The 21,163-nt window shown below is 40.4% G+C and overlaps 1 protein-coding gene across 6 annotated transcripts in view; it reads left to right on the forward strand.

Annotated features, from left to right (window-relative positions):
* The window catches only part of chd3 (chromodomain helicase DNA binding protein 3), a 53,767-nt gene extending 33,400 nt beyond the window's left edge, over nucleotides 1–20,367 (forward strand). For 5 of the 6 annotated variants that reach the window (XM_055060172.1, XM_055060168.1, XM_055060169.1 and 2 more), the window contains exons 37-40: nucleotides 1,953–2,148; nucleotides 4,258–4,421; nucleotides 4,690–4,816; nucleotides 10,296–10,945. In XM_055060172.1, the coding sequence (XP_054916147.1) occupies nucleotides 1,953–2,148; nucleotides 4,258–4,421; nucleotides 4,690–4,816; nucleotides 10,296–10,564 (756 nt within the window). In that variant the 3' untranslated portion in view covers nucleotides 10,565–10,945. Of the gene's footprint in view, nucleotides 1–1,952; nucleotides 2,149–4,257; nucleotides 4,422–4,689; nucleotides 4,817–10,295; nucleotides 10,946–18,217 lie in introns of those variants that run through there. The other variant, XM_055060171.1, reaches the window with a different exon arrangement.
* Nucleotides 20,368–21,163: the final 796 nt, after the last annotated feature.

Genomic DNA, 21,163 nt, shown 5'->3' on the forward strand with positions numbered 1-21,163 from the left:
ACTCAGGGTCTCATTTGGGGTGACTTGGTAACTCATTGTCGCATTTATTACTGGGTCTCTCAGCCTCTTTGGATGGCTTTGCAATTGATGTGCCTCCTCGGGTTGATGGACACATCTCTTCATGGATTTGCTTTTTTATTAAGGGAAATTGGCCGTGTCCTGTCTACCCTTGTCCAGACACCCCACCAGGTTTGGCTGGCACAGTCTCCTCTGACCAAAGCCTGTAGAAGGACCCTGATGAGTCTTCCAGTGGTTCCAGGGGAGTTTTTGGCTCTGCTGCGCTTGCAGCCGCGGAGCGGTCGGCCCAGGCTTCAGTGCATCCCCCTTTATTGCTTATCTTCGTCTGTTGGGCAAGCTGACTGCTGCCGCTATGGTAATATCCCTGGGACTGTTGTCTCTGCGACCACTGCAGATGTGGCTCAACAGCAGGGGTGGGCATTCCTGGTCTTCGAGGGCTGGTGTCCTGCAACTCTTGGTTGTCTCCCTGATCCAACACACCTGAATCCAATAGCTGAATCACCTCCTAAATGCAATCAAGTTCTCCAGAGACCTGCTAATGACCTCATTATTTGACTCAGGTGTGTTGAAGTAGAGATACATCTAAAAGTTGCAGGAGACCGGCCCTCGAGGACCTGGAGTGCCCACCCCTGCTCAGCAGCCTAGGGCTGGACTCATCCTGTGCTCTGCACTGTCGCAGGAAACTGCTGGTGTCCCCTCATTGCCTCGCATCACTGGCTCAGTGGCGAGATGCAGTGTTCATGATGAAGGGAGTTCCCCTGAGCTCACTGCCGTCCTGTCTCTACCAACGCATCCACCACAGGATAGGGGGCGTCATGGCAGCAACAGATTGCCCGGGGGACATGGTCTCTGCAGGACAAACTGCAGCACATCAACACCTTGTAGTTGGAGGCTGTTCACCGGACATTACAACACTTCCGAGGGGGATGGAGGCTCCAGCCAGAGGTAGTGAGGGTCATTTGAGAGGCAATGTACAATGTAACAAAAAGCAAGCCTGAAAACGGCCGCTATGTAACAAAAAAAAAAAATAGGCAAGCCGAACACAGCTGCACAATATAACAAAAGCAAACCCAAAACGGCCGCTATGTAACAAAAAGCAAGCCCAAAACGGCCGCTATGTAACAAAAAGCAAGCCCAAAACGGTCGCTATGTAACAAAAAAATAGGCAAGCCATACACGGCTGCACAATATAACAAAAGCAAGCCCGAAGCGGCTACAATAATAAAATAAAGACAAACTAGAGATGGCGGCACAATATAAGAAAAAAGCAATCCTGAAAATGGTTGCAATACAACAAACTAAAGGCAATTTGAATGCAGCTGCCAGCTACAAATACAAGCCAATACGGCCAAGCAAACAAACTGGTCAGAATCGGCCAACGCCGTACCACCAGCGACTGTAGTATCGAGGCTACCAGCGACAAGCAAATAATCAAGTGTCTTACCACCTGTTCAACCTGCATGCGAGAAGATCAAAAGGGATTAGATGTCATTGTCACGTGACGATATAAACTTACCAGTGTCACCGGGGGCCACACATGACCATGCTGGTATAAATTCTTGACCTGTGCATGTGCAAGAGAGATCATTCAGTGCTTTATGCACCACCACTGGCGGTCAGTAGGGATGAAATAGAACTAGAATTTCCCTTGTTTTGAAGTTGCCTGATATCTAAGCAGAAGTATTTCCCATAGAAATACCATAGGAACTTGCAGAATCAGTTAAATATTTAGTGTCAGTTTAATAATCAATGTCAGATTATCAATTCTTCATGTAATATAAACATGTATTTTATTAGGTTTCTAAGTTTTATGTCTTCAGTCCAGATTTCCTCCTTTATGACATAATTTCATCTGAGCTTAGATGCATATATTGAACCCCAGGACTGGTGTTTCTCAATATGTAACGAGTCGTTTCCTTACTGGCCCCCTGCAGCTGCTGGAGCAGGCGCTGGTGATCGAGGAGCAGTTGCGGCGGGCAGCTTACCTAAACATGACCCAGGACCCGAGCCACCCGGCCATGGCGCTCAACGCTCGCTTCGCTGAGGTGGAGTGCCTGGCGGAGTCGCACCAGCACCTCAGCAAGGAGTCGCTGGCAGGGAACAAGCCAGCCAACGCTGTTCTGCACAAAGGTCAGTGACAACACCGTCAATACGGGATACAGTTGTGATCAGAACTTTAGATGCACATCTTGGGGATGGATTTTGTGTTCGTTTTGGTATTTTATCTCTGATTTAAGCATGTTTTTCTTTTTCCAGGATGTATAGGGCAATATTGTGGTGATATTACAATAATGATGGGAATTATTTTAAAAAATATAGATGTAGATAACTGTGAAGCTATGTCTGCATGGCACATCCTTCATAGTGCCACAAACACAAATACTCTTCTTGAAAAACGTTCTTATTTGAAACATTTTTCAAAAGGACTCCAGTCACTTAAAGAAGTGTGATTTATAACACCAAGCTGCACACAGTTACTGCATTTAACCATATTTTGGAATTCACTGATTCACTGAGAATTTGGAATTCTCTTGTGGAAGACAAAAGAAATAATTTCCCATAATAATGTACATTTTTACAAAACAAATTTCATAATAAATAGTACAGGAATAAATATTTGCCCTTAGTTGTACAACAGGCAACTTCAATTATTTTTGAAAACAAGAATTTGCTGCTGACATTTTAATATACTGTGGGTTTTCTCGTAAATATGGACATAAATAGACAAAGTTTAAATCGTCTGACCCCAAACACTCACCCTCTGATGAAAGAAAATTGATGGGAGTGTTTTAAGAAGAATCTATTCCCACTCTCAGCTTGAGGTTTTGTTCTTCTGTTCCTCCAAAAGAACAAAACAAGATACATCCAGAGCTACAGTAGAATGGTCTAGATCAAAGGATATTTATTAGTTAACATCTTGTGGAAAAAGAAAGTACGATGTCCAAAAAATACTTCCCCCTAAAATCGACAGCTAGAATCCACCTTTAGCCCTTTTAAAAAATTTATGGAGTATGACTTTAAGTCGAGTCTGGACAAGGAAAATCCACCAGTCTAACTCTGTTGCAGTTCTTAGATTTACGACCTTTCAAACAGCTCTCCAATATACTGCCATGGCGCTGAGATGAAGAAGTTTCTGTTTTTTTATGGAAATCTGTGGAGCATTTTTGGGCAGGAAGGTGTACTTACTAAAAATATGAATGGAGTCAAATCAGTTTTGTTGCTAATTTTTGACTCATCCTGGGCTATAATCGCCATCTTCCATCTTATTATTTTCCGGAAAATAATACATTTTTTGAGTTTGTTGGGGTTTTATTTTTTTTGGAATGAATAACAAAAGAAAAGAAATTAAAGTGGCATCTTAAAGGATAAAATCTTGAAAGTGAGTGAGTTTTTAAAACCCCCCAAAAACAAACAAGATTACCAAAACAGGCAGAATCATGACCAGAACTTTAAAGATGACTGCAAAAAGTGTGTGGCTTTTCTGCCACACGCAAAGGCCCACTTATCTTAACATCATGTGACCCCGTGTGAATTAAATAAACTTTTTCTGATTTCAGTTTTTAGGCTAGTCTTGATTTCGCTCTGGAAAAAGAACAACTCAACTAGATCATCCAAAGACTAAAATGTCTCCCATTAGTACAATCCCATATTGTCAGAAACCTTGTCACTTTTTGGGATGGGAACTGACTTTAATTTCCATTTATAATTGACGGCGAGAAGCTCGGCCAAGGATAGTTAGGCAACCGCATTCAGGGAAAAGTTGAAGGAAAAAAAAATTGGCAGACAGATAATCACAGGCAAACAATAAAAGAGATTCAGATCAACCCGTCTGTCGTGCAATCTTTCCTGCTGTGTCGACCACACGGCTTCGCCCCGAGAAAGCTTCAGTCATGTAGAGAAGATAAGCTTTCACTGTGTTAAGTGATGGCTCCAAACACTTCCTCTCTGGCTCCCAAGTGAACCCAGCCATGTTTGTTCCAGTATTCATCCTCGTTTGTATCTGAGCTTGTGATCAAAGATTAACTTAATGTAAGGATGTGATAAAAGAGAGATGAAGAAAATAAACTCTCATATCTTAGAAATATGATTCCATCTAAAAGTCAGTGTCAAGAGAAAAAAAATTAAATTAAAAAATTTCTCGTTGGGTGGTCAGAATAAGAAATATTGATTTGTTCGGAAAACCGTCCAGCATCGTTTGAAAGCTGTTATATAACAGCTTCTTGCTTCTTGTCGCTGCAGTGTTGAACCAGCTGGAGGAGCTGCTGAGCGACATGAAGGCCGACGTGACCCGGCTGCCCGCCACGCTGTCCCGAGTCCCGCCCATCGCCGCCCGCCTGCAGATGTCGGAGCGGAGCATCCTCAGCCGGCTCGCCAGCAAGGGCACCGAGACGCACACGCCTCCGGTCAGCGGCCCAAACACACCTCAACACACTTTGACACACGGGTTCACTCACAAGCTGAAACCTGCTCCGTCCGCCAGTGGAAAAGCAATAGATGGAGGGCATCCAATGAAAACACATTGCCTTTTTATTCTGTCACCCATCTGCTCTTCTTGACTCCACAATCACTTATTCAGCATTTCTTTTTCAGCTTGCATAACATCCAGTCAAGGTGTCTCTTTTGTTTTTGTTGAATTTTTTTAATAACACAATTTTCTCCGCCTTCGCGCAGCCCATACCGCCGGGACCTTATGCCACCCCTCAGAACTACGGCGCACCGTTCACCCCGGCCCCGCCAAGCGCCCTGCACATGGGAGGAGCCAACTACAGCCAGATGCCACCAGGATCCTTCATATCAGGTCAGTGTTTACAGGTTGTGGTTTGTCCAAAGCGGTGATTCGTAACACACACGTGTGAGTGAGCGGAAAAAGAGATGAGTTCAAAGAAAAGACGAACAAGGAAAAAAGCGTGATTTTCTGAGGCTTTGATAATTACAGCAATCAGAGATAATTTAGTGAAGCAAAATCCCACTGGGCTTGATCTGTGCAACAGTTTGGCAAGTTGATGATTTAAGAGGGATTTGTGTGTCTTGGCGGGGAGGGGGACGTTTGAAGATTGAGCTGTTGCTGCCTCGGGTAAAGGAACCGATTAGATCTCAGCGCGGAGTTCGCGCTGGTGTTTGTCATAAACCTTCTGCAATAGCAGTCATGAATACGTTTTATCTTCTGTTACATTTGACTTCATGATAAGGTAGCAAATTGACCTGTGGTTGCAACAGAAAACTGATTTATTGCTCTAAAAACATGGAGACTTTCCCGAAAGAAGCCCACAAACCTACATAATGTGTGATGTGACTGCAGAGGGGAAACGTTAAAAACATAAAAAATGCTACATTCAGTTTATTGCTGACGTATTCAACTTTTTCACATTTTGTCATATCATCACCACAAACTTCAGCGTATTTTGTTAATATTTTAAGATGCATTAAAGTCATCATGGTGAAATGGAGACAAGAGGACACATGCTCTTCAAGTTTTGTTTTTTACATTTAAAAAGTGTTCATGTGACTTCAGCGACTCAGGAAGTTGAATACAATTGTACTCCACACTTTTCGGATTATCCCATATAAAAAAAAGAAACATTGAAGACATAATTTTCCTCCTGCTTTCAGACGATTCACTGCTTTGTGTTGGTCCACTGAAATCCCAGCAAAATCCACCAAAGTTTGTAGCTGGAGCATGTCATCATGTGAAAAGGTTAAAGAACTGTGAATAGTTTTGCAAGTCTCTGTTATCTCTACGCTCACAGTTCTTCTGCAGCCCCAGTGGTGAAACATTTGACATCAGTGGGTTTTGAAGAAGCGCTGATCCCGATAAAGGTCGAGACTTGATTAGCTGGTAACATGAGCAGCTTATGCTCAATAAAGCAAAGTATAAAAATGGGCCAAAATGGGCTCCAATCATAACAGAAATGTCAGGAATTTTGTCTTTGTATGGTGCTGTCGCTGTGGGAAAAACATAGCAAAGGGAGTTGGGGAAAAACCCCCAAAAACAAACATGTTCAGGCCTCCTAAGAAAACCATAAATCTTAGTTTGTATTCTCTTTACTTAGTGTAATAGAATTATTTAGGTTTTAAATTAGTGGCATTGAGAACTACTTTTCTCTAGAAGGACTGTTTTTAAGTCTGCAGCACTTTATCACCTTGAGCAGTTTGAGTTGTAAAAAAACAAAAAAAAAGGGGGTGGGGGAAAGAGAAGTTCATATCTAGGGAAAAAAACATCTGTGGCAGCGTTTCTGATGTGGCTGCCAGAAAGACACCTGAAATAGACATTACCAAAAAAAATCAATAAAAAAATCAAACACAAACGTGTTGCACTTCTATATTAAGGCATTCTCAAAACCTCAATAGCCAGCTCAGCATTTATAGGACCTATTTGTGCAACAATAAAGCTCAGTCTGGCCAGGCAGGCATTGTTTCTCCTGAAAAGTTTGATTATTACCAACTTAAGAACTTTTGAATTAAAATAGCAGAATGACTAAAACATTATTATTATTTTTTAATCTATCCCACCACTCTTGCCTGCATTCTGTCACAACTCACTGTCAGCAGGGTGAATTTATTTTCCCATAATTAGTTCGGCAACAGCATGTGCTCTCCAGACGCACTCTCTGCCCTGCATGTGCTTTCGTGTTCGGAGATGTTTAGATAGCTGAGATGTGGCAGAGATAACCAGTAGAACCTGATACTCCCCCAGTAGCTTTCCTGCAGAAGAAACCACAACACCCAGCACTCTCACTCTCTCTTTCTTTCTGACTCTCTCTCTCCCGTTTGGTGTATCTTAAGTTTTTTGTAATTGCAGACCGAGACATCTGTCAAAGGCATTGCATTTCAGCGAGCCAGGGGCCTATCGCTGAAAATGTCATTATGCTCGGCCCGTCTGAGACGGAGTGTGCCAAGAAAACATTCTGACTTTGTACCAAGGTATTTTCAGTGGGACGCAGACCGCAGCAGGCCTGGTTGTGTAAACGTTGTGTTGTGACTTGTGAACGAGCGGAGGGCTGGGCCCGGCGTTTGGTCGCTCAGAAATAGTTGTGTTTCTCCGTGGTTTTTTGACTCACCGGGGCCCTCGCCGCCGTAAGCTGGACTGAGCCGAGCCGAGCCGCGTGCAGTCCGAGACCTCTGGCAGGTTATGAGACCACATTTACAGGCTTGATTGGGGTCATGCTGCTTCCTGACCTTTTATGATTCAGGCAGCGAGAGGGGAAACCAGCAGAAGCAGGCTGGGTGGACCGGAGCTAAAATAACAATTCTCAGATTTTTTGCCACCTTGTAACTTCCCTACATTAATGGGAATTTACTGAAAGAAGGTCCCACACTCGGGTAAACAAAATACCTCCAAAAATATTCTTACCTAAGTCCACATCTGCTGTTTCAGCTGCATTTTCTAAATGTAATTCTGCACCAGTTGCTCCAAGTTACATATGTGGATGCAAAAGTAATCATGCCCCTAAAGTCTTTCATATTCTGTCACATTAGAGTCACAAACTATTACCTATTTTACTTGGCTTTGTCTGCAGGGCTGACACAAACCAAGGCACAACAATATGGTAAATGTTTTTTTTACAACTGGCCTCCAGAGTCAATGCTCCGAGCCACATTTTGCTACAATCACAGCTGTAGGTGTTTCGGGGTATGTCTCTACCAGCTTTGCACATCCACAGTCGGAAATCTTTTCCCGTTCTTCTCTGCAAAATAGTTCAGTGTCTGTGAACATCAATTTTCATAACTTAACAAAAATTGTCAGCTGGATTTATGTCTGGACTTTAAGTGGGCTATTCCTGCACATGAACATGTTCTGATCTAAGTTATTCCATGCTGGCTCTGAATCTTTAGGATTGTTGCTTTGATTGAAGGTGAATCCTTGTCCCTGTCTCAACTCTTCTCCAGCCTCCAACAAATGTTCTTAAAGTTTTGGCCTGTATCTATCTTCATCCATTTTTCCACCAACTATCTCCAGCTTCCCTATCACTGAAGAAAATATTTCTGACTTTCTTTAACAATGATTTTTTCCCCCTCCTTGCCACTCCTCCAGAAAGGCTAGATTTGTGAGGTGCACAAGTTGACACCCACATACTTCATCTGAAGCTGAACAGTTGATGCACAGTCACGTGGTTTCTGGTTGTTAGCAGTTGCACACACCTTTCATACAATGATACACACCTCCTTTGGTACATCACATATTATGCCCCATACCTGCGGTTTCCTCCTACTTTCCTGCATCTTCTGTTTCGCTTTTACAATAGAGAGTGTCACACTTTTCTGCAGACAGCCTCTTCCGTGAACGACGATGTTGTAATTTTCATCCAGGGGAGTTCAGCATTTGACAAAATTATTATTATAGTAGTTATTTGATTGAAGAATCATACAAATGCACATAATCCCTCATTTCACAAAAGTATTGTTTTCTTGCATATTCAAAAACCAGATGCTTGAAGTTCTTGAAGCAAAATATCTACATTGTTGTCCAAGTGTATAAAACATGACAAAAAAATTCTGTTCTGAGACTAGGGTCAGTAACTTGACCCTGGTTTAAACTTCTCCTTACATTTCTCCTTGAGCTCTGTCCGCTGTGTTCTTTGGTCTTCATGAGACTCTTTGTTCACTAATGTTCTCCAACAAGCCTCTGAACCATTTTGTTAAGACCTGAGATGCGTCCCGGGTTCAAATCCCGGACAAGCACCCAGTTGACATGACATCACCTGTCATTCAATCCACTGTGTTTGTCAACAACTGACAATTCAGGAGTCACAGTTTTTCTTGCAGTAAACCAAAATTGCCTGGGTTTATCATTAATGAATGCCCTGTGGTGATAGAGGTTTGGTGAAATAAATGTTAAACATTGTCATTGGGGAACATGCACATAAGACATGCTTTACCCAGAGTACTTAGAGGGTGGAATAGAGTTTACTCCATTCCCAAAACCCAAATGGAGTCTGGAAAAATGCAAAAGATGGATGTGACCAACCTCATGAGCAGCTGAACTCAACAGTGATCGACGGTATTACTACCACATGCTTGTCTGTTCGAAGATAGCTCCAAGTAAATTTCCCATTTTTTTCATCATTACATCGTATGCTTAATGGTTAAATCAAAGATTAATGTGTCAAGCTGGATCCAAATCAATAAATGTGAGTTGTGGCTACAAATCTGTTTTCATTACAGTTTCTTTGTAAAGCAGTAACTTTTCACGCATGTGGTACACAGCCTGACATTAGTGATCAAAACATAGTTCAGATTTTCACAAGCAAGTCCAAAATGACACAAAACGCTGTTGATCAAATATTTGGAAGATTTAAAATAATTATAGAAAAAATAAATAAATAACAAATATCCTCCAGCAATTCCAATTTTGAGCAGCAGGACAACCTAATATTTCCATCATCACCAGGTAAAAATCCAAGCTCCTAATACGACGTGTGAAAGTGAAATCAGTACGGTGTGCCTGAGTGGAGGATGTATGTGAAAGTGCTGCTATGTGAAATCAAAATGATCTATAGCAGATGCGAGTTAGTCGGTGGTCTGGGGTTTAAAAAGCTGATGGCCTTTCCAAGTCCTCAGGTGTCCTGTATCAGTAATCAGTGTTGCGTGTCACAGATAAATGCCCAGCCTAACCACAGCATTCCTGCAGATGTTGTCTACACCTTCATAGAACAGCTGTGTACGCAATGGGATTAAATTAAATTGATCTCATGTCTGACAATTTTTATGTGACTTCTGAAGATAATTGTTTGCTTTGAGTTTACTTAGAGGTTTTGAAGTAGATGAAAACTACATTAAAGTCATGTATCAGTTTCCTTCATCTTCGCATTTCACAAGTTACCTGGTATTTCTTTTGGTATGTCTCATAAAAATTGAAAGAACTTTTATTGAAGTTTGTAATCAGAACAAGTCAAAATGGGGAAATGTGTTTTTGTTTTTTTAACTAATTTTGCAAGGCACTGTATATCGGCAACATCTGGAGCTGAATTTTTTGGAAATTCTGTTTTTGCCATCAGGAAGCTATGCAGCTCTGCTAACGGACTCACATTCTAAACAAAGCTTCATATTCTGACGCGTATAAATTAAAGTGATAGAGCAGAGCACATGGGAGCACCTGCCCTGCTGATATCTCCACCCTCCCACCAGCTCCAGTAGCTCCATCTCTGACCTCTGACCTCTGCAGAGGAAGGAGGGAAGTTAAAGACAAGTCCCTTTGGGGATGTGTAAAGTGTCACATTATCCTGCTCCCCCTCTCTCCAAGCCTCCACTACAAGTCTGCCGCTTGTCTGCCCCCACAGAAGCCGCCGCTGCTGCTGGGGCCACCGGGGGTGCCGCTGGTGGAGCCACAGGGGGGTCAACTGCCGCTGGGGTTTTCCAGAAGACCAAGGAGCACGACGTGATGCAGCGGCAGCGAGTGGTGGACCTCTGGAAAGACGGCAAGTCAGAGGGAGCTATCGGGCTGGAGCTGAGGATGCCCAAGTCCACGGTTCACAGCATCATTGTCAAGTATCGACTTAGCAACACGGTGGAGAACCTGCCGCGTAACGGGCGACCAAAAAAGCCCTGACACAAGGCAAGGGAGAGGATCCTGGAATGTAGCAAAACTGATGAAACAGAAAAAAAAACCCTGGATTTTAAAACCAAGAACAAATAAGACGGAGCTCCAAAGAATACCTGATGACAAAGCACTTAGGCACTGCTGGAATGTGAGGTATATAAAGATGGAAGAACAATCTCAAAACGCAGAAACTGAAGGTTTGAAACGCAAAATAAAAAGCAGTGGCAGCACTTTGACCCACAAAAGAAAGCAGGCAATCGACTGCTTAAAGAGTGGACCAAAAATAAGCAGGGAGAAATGAAGGGTGCTGCTGAGAGAAAAAAAAAAGCTTAAAAAAAATCTGTCTGGAATGAATGCAGGAGGACAAAAAAGGAGAGAATGTTAATGCAATCAAAGGGTTTTTTTTTTTTTTTTAGAAAAATGCAGCAAAAAGTTTTTTTTTTTTTTAGATCTTCTCATACAGATTTCTTGAGACTTCTTTTTCTGTTTTTCCCTTTGAGCCAAAAGATTTCCCTCCGGATCCATCCTTCATCTGCAGGCTGACTGAACAAGCCGGTTCCCTCGATCTGACCCTGTACTCCCTCATTCCTCTACAGTCCTCTCGTCCTCCACACTCACATGCACACATAAAAATACAAACACTTTGGATATCTGAAAACCTGCAAAGAACTTTGTTAATCTCTTTGAATGCAGGAAGATGAAAACTCAAAATAGAGAACGAAAAACTGGGCCAAGTTCTTCCTGCAGCGAAAGTTCAAAAAGAAAACAAGACGGAGAAAAGGTTGTTAAGTTTAAATCACTTCTCCGCGTGGATCGTCTTGTTTTAGGATCCCTAAAGTCAACCAAGCATAAATCCAAAAGCCACAGATTTGGAGAGCTGATTTGTTGTCTTTTTAACAGAATCAGGAGCAGCTACCCTAACCTGACAGACTGCCAACAAAATATGTACTGTAACGCAAGTGGAACAATATTACTTGCTCATGCACCTTTTTTTTTTATTTTTATGGGAGATTGTCTCTTAGCTGGGGATACCACTCTGTCAAAGTATCCACATTTCCTGTTTTTAGACCTCATGACTACAGAAAGCACTATTTATGAGCCGCTCTTCCTCATAGATGAAGTCTGTAATCTGTCACTGAAAGAAAAAGGGAGACTCGCTTTGAAGCCCAAAGAGACATTTTTGTTCCTCGAGCCGCTTTATTGTGACAGCGTGATGGATTCCACGCGGTGGAAAATGTCCCCTGATCCCAGAGAAAATAAAACACTCCTGTCTGCATTATCGCTTTTTCCGAGCGCAGTGTGTGTGCAGCAAAGCTGGGCCTAACGTCTTATCATGAGAACAGCACTATTCCTCTGCTGTGTTTCTAGATGGAGCAAAATTCAAATTTTGGTTAAGAGCTGTGTGACTGTTATGACGCTAAATTTGAGTGGTATTTCACTTTAATTTTAAAGGTTTGTGTCTGGCCTGCAATGAGTATACATGGCATTTCTTCACATTTGTAAATGTGCGCTTTTGTGCATGGTAATTTAGAGATTTTTTTTTTTAACTCCAGTTCGCCTTTATATTTTTAAATCACGGTGCCAAGGAATCTTTCCCATTTTATATTTTTCTGTAAAATACTCTTCCAGTGTTAAGTTTTTCTTTTTCCCACATCAGATTTAGCCAAAGAAATATATTTACCACACCAAATTGGGATAAGAGATAATGGATAATGGGGATAAGTACAAAAAAGCATTTAAAACAGAGGTAAAAGGAAAGAATGTTGCATGGTAGCTTTGTGGAGTGAATTAATATATAATCAACCCTTAGTAAATGAAAACAAGCTGTAACTTAGAGCTTCAACATTAAACCAGCGATGGTTATAATGACTATCCTCCTTCTTCTCATTAGCTGACCAGAAACCAGAACTGCTGTCGCTTGAAAATGCTAGCCAGAAATTGTTAACTAAGGTTGTTTATGATATTGACCCCACTTCACAGTGAATGAAAATGGAAAATTTTCTATTGCTTTTGTGCCAAAAAAAGGGACTTATATATCTAAAGTATATTTGAATAAACTTTATATAGACTCGAGCAACGCATTGACATCTTTTGCTTCTCTCCTCTCAGTTTTATCCAGTTAAATTTGAACAAAACCAAACTGACTTAAAACATTAATTGAATAAGCAAAATCTTAAAACATTAAAACTGACTTCAAAGACATCATTTGATGAGTAATAAACAGCAGTGAGTGCTGTTTTGATATGTCATATCTGGATGATCAAACACAGTAACTATAATTATTAAGAAAACCTTTGGCTACATCATGATATAATCTGGATTAGTGCTGCACAACATGGTTTGAAGTTATTGTAATGATAGATAGATAGATAGATAGATAGATAGATAGATAGATAGATAGATAGATAGATAGATAGATAGATAGATAGATAGATAGATAGATAGATAGATAGATAGATAGATAGATAGATAGATAGATAGATGATAGATAGATAGATAGATAGATAGATAGATAGATAGATAGATAGATAGATAGATAGATAGATAGATAGATAGATAGATAGATAGATAGATAGTAGATAGATAGATAGATAGATAGATAGATAGATAGATAGATAGATAGATAGATAGATAGATAGATAGATAGATAGATAGATAGATAGATAGATAGATAGATAGATAGATAGATAGATAGATAGATAGATAGATAGATAGATAGATTACTCATCATCTGGGGTACACATTTGCTACGAACAAAACAACAAAAAAATATCCACGATTAAGGGTGGTGAAAAGCGAAAGCAATAATTCTTTATTTTCCCTTTCATTCTGGTTTTCAGATCTAAGCTGTTACAGTTTGGTGATGTTCAGGACCAGATAAAATAAAAGATATGTACATCAACTTACAATGAACGACTGCCTTGAACGACTGCCTGCTTTTACCCGCAACCCCTCGACATCTTGGAAAAATGCTAAGCTGTTTCTAGCCGAGGATTTGTTGATGTGCTTTTTCTTTTCTGTTGGACATTCTTTCTGAAACCAGCAACAGAGTGCTTTAAAATAGCTGATAGGTTGACATTTTCAAGATATATGTTTGTTCCTGATTAAAGGTTTTGCCTCAGATGCACTCTTGCAAGGCTTTATTGAAGTAAATATAGTGCATTTCCTGTCAAGAAGGCAGCATTCCCTCGATCAGATAATTTGCAGGATCAACAGGGGAGAGACGCACCAAGACTTTGGCCAGGCTTCTTTTTTTTTTAATAGCTGTTTTGAACTTTAGATGATACATCAAAAGTAGTTTAGAGTTTCGGGTCTTTGAGAATTGACTAATGGCTGTGCTTGGAGTTTAAAAGCTCTTAGAGATGTGTTCTCTTTTTTAATGTTGGGTTTGTCTTACCTTCACTCTCACTGCCAACTTAATTTGGGGTAAGAAAACAATAACCTGCTGCTACAAGAAAGCTAAAATACAGGAGGACCATGCTAATATTAACCAAACAGCAGTTGTATACCTTGAAGTCACAAGGGGAATCTGCTTTGTTTCATTTTCATAACTTGTTTGCGTTTGGTGACCTGAGTATGGCGACCATGACAATGACAAAACTGGGGTTTTGTGCACCCATTGTGCTTCTGTATTTATACACATCTTTCACACACAGAGACGCCCCGCCTGCTTCAGTATAAGTAGATAGCCATTTGTAAGTATTTTGTAAAGAATATTACAAATGTAGGTAATTCCATCAGCATAAATACTCCTAATAATAAACAATCCTCTAATAAACACTCCTCAGATACAAAAACTGGCTAGTGGAAGCGAGAACATTTCTGAATAAAACATGCCCACAGCCTTCTGCCCAATCACAACACATCGCACAAAGTCATGAGCGAAGTAGCTTGGTCTTTGCCCGATGTCCAGAAGGGGGAGGTTGACACAATTTTTGTCTCGCGACTAAGTCATTGAGAGCTAATTTTGGCACTTTGTATTTGAGATTATTTAATCAGATTATGCTCTGCCTTCATCTAAAGTCCTGTGTTGGTATTACTGATCGTTTGCTCTCATACACTGTAACAGGAATGATTGTTCTCACCCTAAAACAAGAAGCCTAGTGGTTCAAATGAGTTGTGGTGTGCCACAGGCATCAGTCCTTGGTCCCCTTCTGTTTTTTTCCAGTTGTACGCTACCTCTTGAATACTGTTTTTTGAGTCCTAACCACAAAGTTCTTACCTATCTAAATATATACCGGCGCTTTTAGTGATAAATTATACCGTTGACTTCTATTTTAACAATGTTAAGATAGAACAATTTTATTATCTGTCTGAAATCCTTCTGTGGATAGACAATCTTAATCGCTTTTTGAGCGTTCCTGATTTCTTGACTGATCTGTTTTCAGTTAAGTATCAGTTTTTCCTCTTTGTTCTACATTTTTATTGTCTCTTTGTTCCACATCTCTGGCTCTAAAGCGATTTTTCCTTTTGTGCGCCCCTTGTTATTTTCCCAGTCTTTACCTTGATTTTTTTTTAGTCTCTTATCAGATTTTGCCCGCTCCTACCATACTCTCACACACAGATATTTCTCTCTGTCTCCTCTTTTGGCCTCTGCTGGAAAAATGCCAGTACGTTTTCCCATAACTGCTCCCCTCTCACAGTTTCACCTTTTTTTTCTTCCCTCCAACATCATCAGCCCAATACGCAGCTTATCGCATCTTTGATCAGCAAGCCAGTGTTACGACTGTTTATCTTTCCCCGTGGTGCAAGTGAAAGTCGTCCTGCGCTGGTCTATTCCTGGCTTTTTGTTTTGAAACGAGCTCTAAAAAGGCCTTCAGAACGTTTTTATGAAAACCCACCAGTGTGGGAACCGCAGACCCTATGCTGGTCAGGTGTGTGTCATGCAGAAAGGTGTTAGTTTTCATCTGTGTGTTTCAGTATCCTTATGTGCCTGCGCAGAAAACAAAGATGTTTACTCATTGCTGGCCTCGCTTTCTTTCAGTCAACAGTTACGCCTTTCTCGGTTTTGCCCTTATTGCAAACATGAATCATGATACTGTATATATTATTGATGTACTGTAATATGCAAGTTTTCTGAATAAAAACCATAGTAATGTACCCTTGGAATGCTGCTTGTTGTTGCAAAAGCCATGTGATTACCATGTTTAAGTGCACTTATTGTCATATTTTCAAACATAATGTCTCGGTAGAGTTAAAATCTGTAAACACAGCGAAGACGGAGATTGTTGAAAAGTGCTTCCAGCTCGGGCCACATTTACCACAAGCCATGTTCTTCAAAATGCAATATTTGCATCTTGCTCAACTACAAATGTTTTTGTTCGCCCGGATAAACATCTCGGAACAGATTGCTGTTTTTTTTCTTCAGTGATTAAGGCTGATTTGCTGATTTTTATTTTTGAAAATAGAAAACAAGCACACTGGTTTAAATGTATTCCTTCTCCTATGCTCCCAATAGTTCAGACATTTAAATAAGACATTCATTGTCAAGCTAAGCCTCAAGTTCCCCCAACTTAGGAAACTTAAATTGTTGATACTTTTGAGCGAGTGTGAGGCTTTTTTTGTTTGTCCTTTTAGCCGTGGTCTTACTCAATATGAATGTTATGTTTGCAGTGGCTCTATAAGTATTCACCCCTTTGCTGTTTTACCAATTTTATTGCTTTGATAAAATAACATTTTTATGTCTTTTATCCAAAATTTTACACTCAAATGCCTTTTTTTTTCTTTTAAACCAATCGAGCCATGATATAAATTTTCTTCAGCAGTATCTTTCTCATCGCCGCTCTCCCATAAAGCCTTGACCGGTGAAGAACCCAAACAGTTCAGTAGTTGTTGTATTCAGAGTCTTTCCACCTTGTAACTCCTTCAGCGTAGCAGAGGTGTCATGGCGTCCTCTTTCGTAAGTCTCCTTCTTACATTGTCACTCAGTGTGTGAGGACGCCCTGATCTAGACAGATTTAGACATGGGCCATGCTCCTTTCACTTCTTGGTGATGGATTTAAGTGAACTCCAGGGGATGTTCAGGGCCTTGAAGATGTTTTTGTATCCGTCCCGTGACTTATGGGGATCTTAGTGTTCTTTTTGTCTTCATGCCGTAGTGGTAGCCAGGAATCCTGATTAACCAGTGAATGGACGTTCCAGACGCAGGTGTCTTTACATTACGACCACCGGAGACACTGTCACTGCACTCTGGTGATCTCCATCCTCTCATTGTGAGACTACTAGCACCAACTAGATGGACCTCTGCTGAATTAAGTTAGTCACTTAAACTGAGTGAGCCGCTGGATAATTTTATACTGAATGTTTTTATCTAATTGTGACGGTTCTGTAGAGAACGGTTTTATATCAGTTTTAACTTTTACCAGAAAAACAAAATTTTGTTGATCAATACAGGTTTACAACAGCAATAAAAAGGGTAAAATGTCCAAGGGGGTGAATAATACTTGCAGTTGGGTTAGCGTCAGCTTGACTGGTACAAGTGGGTATTATGTGTAGAGCTGTGATTCATCTCAGGATAATGGTAGCTGCATCGGTTCAGTGACAGGATCAGAAACAGTGTCTTTAAGTCAAAAATCCCTTTCACAGAACTTCAAATAAGCCAGAGTCAATGCTTATTCCTCATCCAGTTACCCAAATGGTAGACTGAATATTTACTTTGGATCCAGTTTATACAAAGACGAAAGATGGGGAAATGTGCTTTCCCCAGTGTAGCTCTGGTAGACTATTGGACAAATGGACAGGAAGAGGACATGGAGGCCGGTTTTGTTAACCAGGCCATGTGATCACGCTGTGACGCTCCTGGTCTTCTTCCTAGAAACTAGAGGGTTAATGCAGTGCATTCTGGGATGAACAGTTTTTATACTAGTCTTTTTTGCTCCCTGTATGTAGTTCAGTCCTTCATGGCCAAACAACAAGGGCTTTCCATCCTAACAACTCACCATTCGCTAGATATTTTCTCTTTCTTTGGATCATTCTCTATGAACCTGAAAATGGTTATTCATGAAAATCCCAGTAGATCGTCAGTTTCTAAAATAGTGAGACGATTCCTTCTGGCTCCAACATAAACATTCAAAGTCACTCGAATCCTCCATCTTCCCCATTCAGCCACTCACTTTGAACAAAAGCAATTTGTCTCCTTCATGTCTGGAAGGAGACAAATTGATGATTCATGTGATGGACGGATTCATGACAATCAACAACTTTGGTTGTCACGAAATGGTCATTTCCATTAAATCTGGGTCATTACGGAATCAGGGCATTGTTGAAAAATGTGCGTGAAAATGACATTGATCACAAAAAAGCTTAATTAAATCAGCACTCTTGTCGTCTTTTAGGTTGACAAGAGCGCGACTGAAATAAAACATCCCTGTTGCTTGATTAAAACAAAATCTTTGGCTACAAACACCAGCTTTATAAGTGTGTTATAAAGCTGGACTTTGCCGAGTCTCTCAGTGATGCCTTTTAAAGAATAACACACATTGATAATATATATGAAAATATACATATGACTTCTGGTCTAGTAATTCAAGAAACAGTGCTGGCCTTCATCTGATCTGATGGATTTTTCTTTTTTCTTTTGGTGCTCCGTCTGTGGAAGGACAGAAAGCAAAGACGTACTGAACCGGCTGACCCGAGCTTGTGTTTCTGTTTCCCCCCCTGCAGTCTTGAACGGGCCTCCCATGTCTGTAAAGAAGGAACGGGAAGCAGAACTGCTGGTGAACCGACGGGAGCAGCGCAGCGGAGAGGTCATCTGTATCGACGACTAGACGACACACACGCACACTCGCGCTTGCACACCTGAAACCCATTTCCTGCTAGAAAGACACCTTCGATTACTCCTCTGCAGAGGAATGTTTTTTGTTTTGTTTTTTTTCCGCAGGAGAAAACAGCACCACTGAACCGCGCTCGCAGTATTACAACTAACTAACTGACTGTCTGAAGGCAAATGTACCCAAACAATAGTGATTGTAATTGCTTCGTTTGAAACAAACATAACTTCAGCCGCACACATAGCAGCACTCTCATCGTCGCAGACAGTCCAGCCTGCCTCCAACTTTTTGTGACCATTTTACAACTGCCTCAAACCATTATACTCCTCAACAACGGCCTCCTCAAGTGGGCCTCCTCCTCCTTGAGGTGCTTCAGACCTCACCTATCCACACACACACACACATGCACACAAACATAACGAAACACTAAACCCAACCTTACCCAGAAACCTCCTAGATCTGTCAGTAGTTCAAATCCCCTTCCTCCTCTTCCTAAGATTCTCTCAGAAAGTTGCATGTGAAACTATACTCATTTCTCCCATGGCGCTCCATCCCCTGAAGCATGCTCTTATCACAACAACGCTGTCATGTGGAATCAGAAAGAAAGGAAAAATGTTATCAAGCTGTGCCTAAACTCGTTTTAATACTATTTCTAATGCTCAGAGAGAGGCTGATTCTCCGGTGTCTGAGTTTAAGCAGCTCCAAGCACAGCTCCAGCTATTCATTTTTTTCATTTACCTTTATTTTGCTCTTTTTTTTCTTTTTTTTTTTTTTTTTGGTTGTTTTTGTAACGGTACGTGTTCAGATAAAACTCATGTGCAAAAGTATGATATAAATATATTCAGGACTTGTTTGACCATAAAGTATTTTCCAGCATCTTTTATCTGCTTTTCCTGGTTTGGGTTTATGTACAGAGCTTCGAGGAATTTTGAAGGGGGTTCGTTTTACAAAAGGCCTCGAAATGTTGCTATTTTTAGGATTCCCTTACGAATGTTTATAACCTTTCATAAACGAATCAGTGTTATTGAAACCTATCGACAACCCTCTGCACTGCTCTTTCTTTTACTTACCAGCGCTTCAAATCAAGAACTTTTTTTGTCTCCTTTTTTTATTATTATTATTATGTTTCCTTCTGCAAAATCCTGTGATATACTTTGCATATTTAAGCAGCTCATTCGTGTTCTGTATTTTTACTCTCCCAGTTACAAGCATTGTTGTTGTTGATGTTGCTGTTGTTCTCGCCGTTGCTATTCAAGAGAGAGCTTCTACCAAAAGAGACATATCTTTGTAACTATAAAACGTAAAAAAAACAAACAAAACCCCCCCACACACACACACACAGCAGTACGCGTGCCACACAGTACACAGTTCGTCATGTTCGTCCCATCGTTGCAAGAGAACACAAACGAAGAAGTTGAGCTAACTTCAGAAGTGCGTATGTAATACGAAGGAAGCAAACTTTCCCTTTTAGTTTTGGGGCTTAATTATGTACGTCTGTAGAAATTAGGTCATATGTAACCCCCAATGCTTCTACCAAGGTCTTAGTCCATTTCAGCTCTACTAAAAGTGCTCGAGCGTTATCCAGAGAATCAGAGAGGGGACTTTTATATATCGCGTCATTTAAAAGCGCCTTAATAAACATAGCTGAACACATGTAAAGTCAGTGAAATACATTTAGAAACTGATGTCAACCTGTAAATTCCAGTATCTTCTGTTTCACTGAAAAGATGGCATAGCTCTAAAAACAATGTAGCTCATTGACCTTTCCCCAGGATTCATACAAATGTCTGTTACTTTAAAACTAATATTCAACAACCCCCAAACTAAGATGTTGAGTCAAGAACAACAAATTGTTGCTTTGTCCACTCTTATTTTGTCCTCGTTCCAGGATTTTTGGTTGATTTCTGGGTATCTTGTGTCACTGTGTATGTGGTGGTGTCGATGAACTTGACGAGTGGAAGTAAAAACACGTCAATAATGACACTTCTCCTTATTTTCTCTTTTTTTGTTTGTAATAAAACTGAAAGAAATGATGGAAATACCCACGTGTGTGTTTTTTTTTTAAATTTGTCGATTCATCTCTTGCTAGCTTATCCTGGCTAAGCTAGGAAGGATAGCTTAGCCAGCAAGCTACTGCTAGCTTGCTCACTATAACTACTAATCAGATGAGATGTGAACATTTAGATTTGACTATATCGAAGGAATCATACTTTTTTTTATGTAAAATTATGTTCAGTTTTTATCACCAGCATCTTAAAAACACAGAGTTGTTTTCAGCTGAGAATCAAGCTAACAGCTAGTTAGAGTGTAACTACTTTAAAGGCCAATTTCAGCCATCTTAAAATAAAAACTATGGCTCACGGTTCATCAAACTTTACTTCATTTTCTCAGTTTTCTTCAGTGTACTGGCTTTTATTGACACAAAAGCAATTTGTTCTTGAGAACACATTTGAGTTACTGACGAGCAACATAAACTTCACTATTTTCTAATTTTGAAACTATTTTAATAACTTTTACAGTTTTACAGTTTCTCAGCTCAAAGTGGTTTCACGTTGTTCTGTTTTGCAATACTTTATTAAAATTATTGTTAAAACGCTCCAAACCAATATATCCAAATCAAAAGAAATCTCTAATTGATAGAAATTTTGGAGACTTTCGGACAGAGTGGGTCAATTTCGCGTAGTAAAAATGTCTGACTTTGACAGACTCCAGCCAAATAAGATTGTATGCTGAAATTGAAACAAAAGGTGATTTAGCAACGTTTCATGAGTTATGCAACATACTGCCTTCTAAGGAAGTTGTTTTTCAAGTTAAATGTCATACAAGTTTTAAAATACTT

The sequence above is a fragment of the Poeciliopsis prolifica genome, unplaced genomic scaffold, assembly GCF_027474105.1.
Source record: "Poeciliopsis prolifica strain line A6 unplaced genomic scaffold, Auburn_PproV2 SCAFFOLD058, whole genome shotgun sequence".
NCBI classification, from domain to species: domain Eukaryota; kingdom Metazoa; phylum Chordata; class Actinopteri; order Cyprinodontiformes; family Poeciliidae; genus Poeciliopsis; species Poeciliopsis prolifica.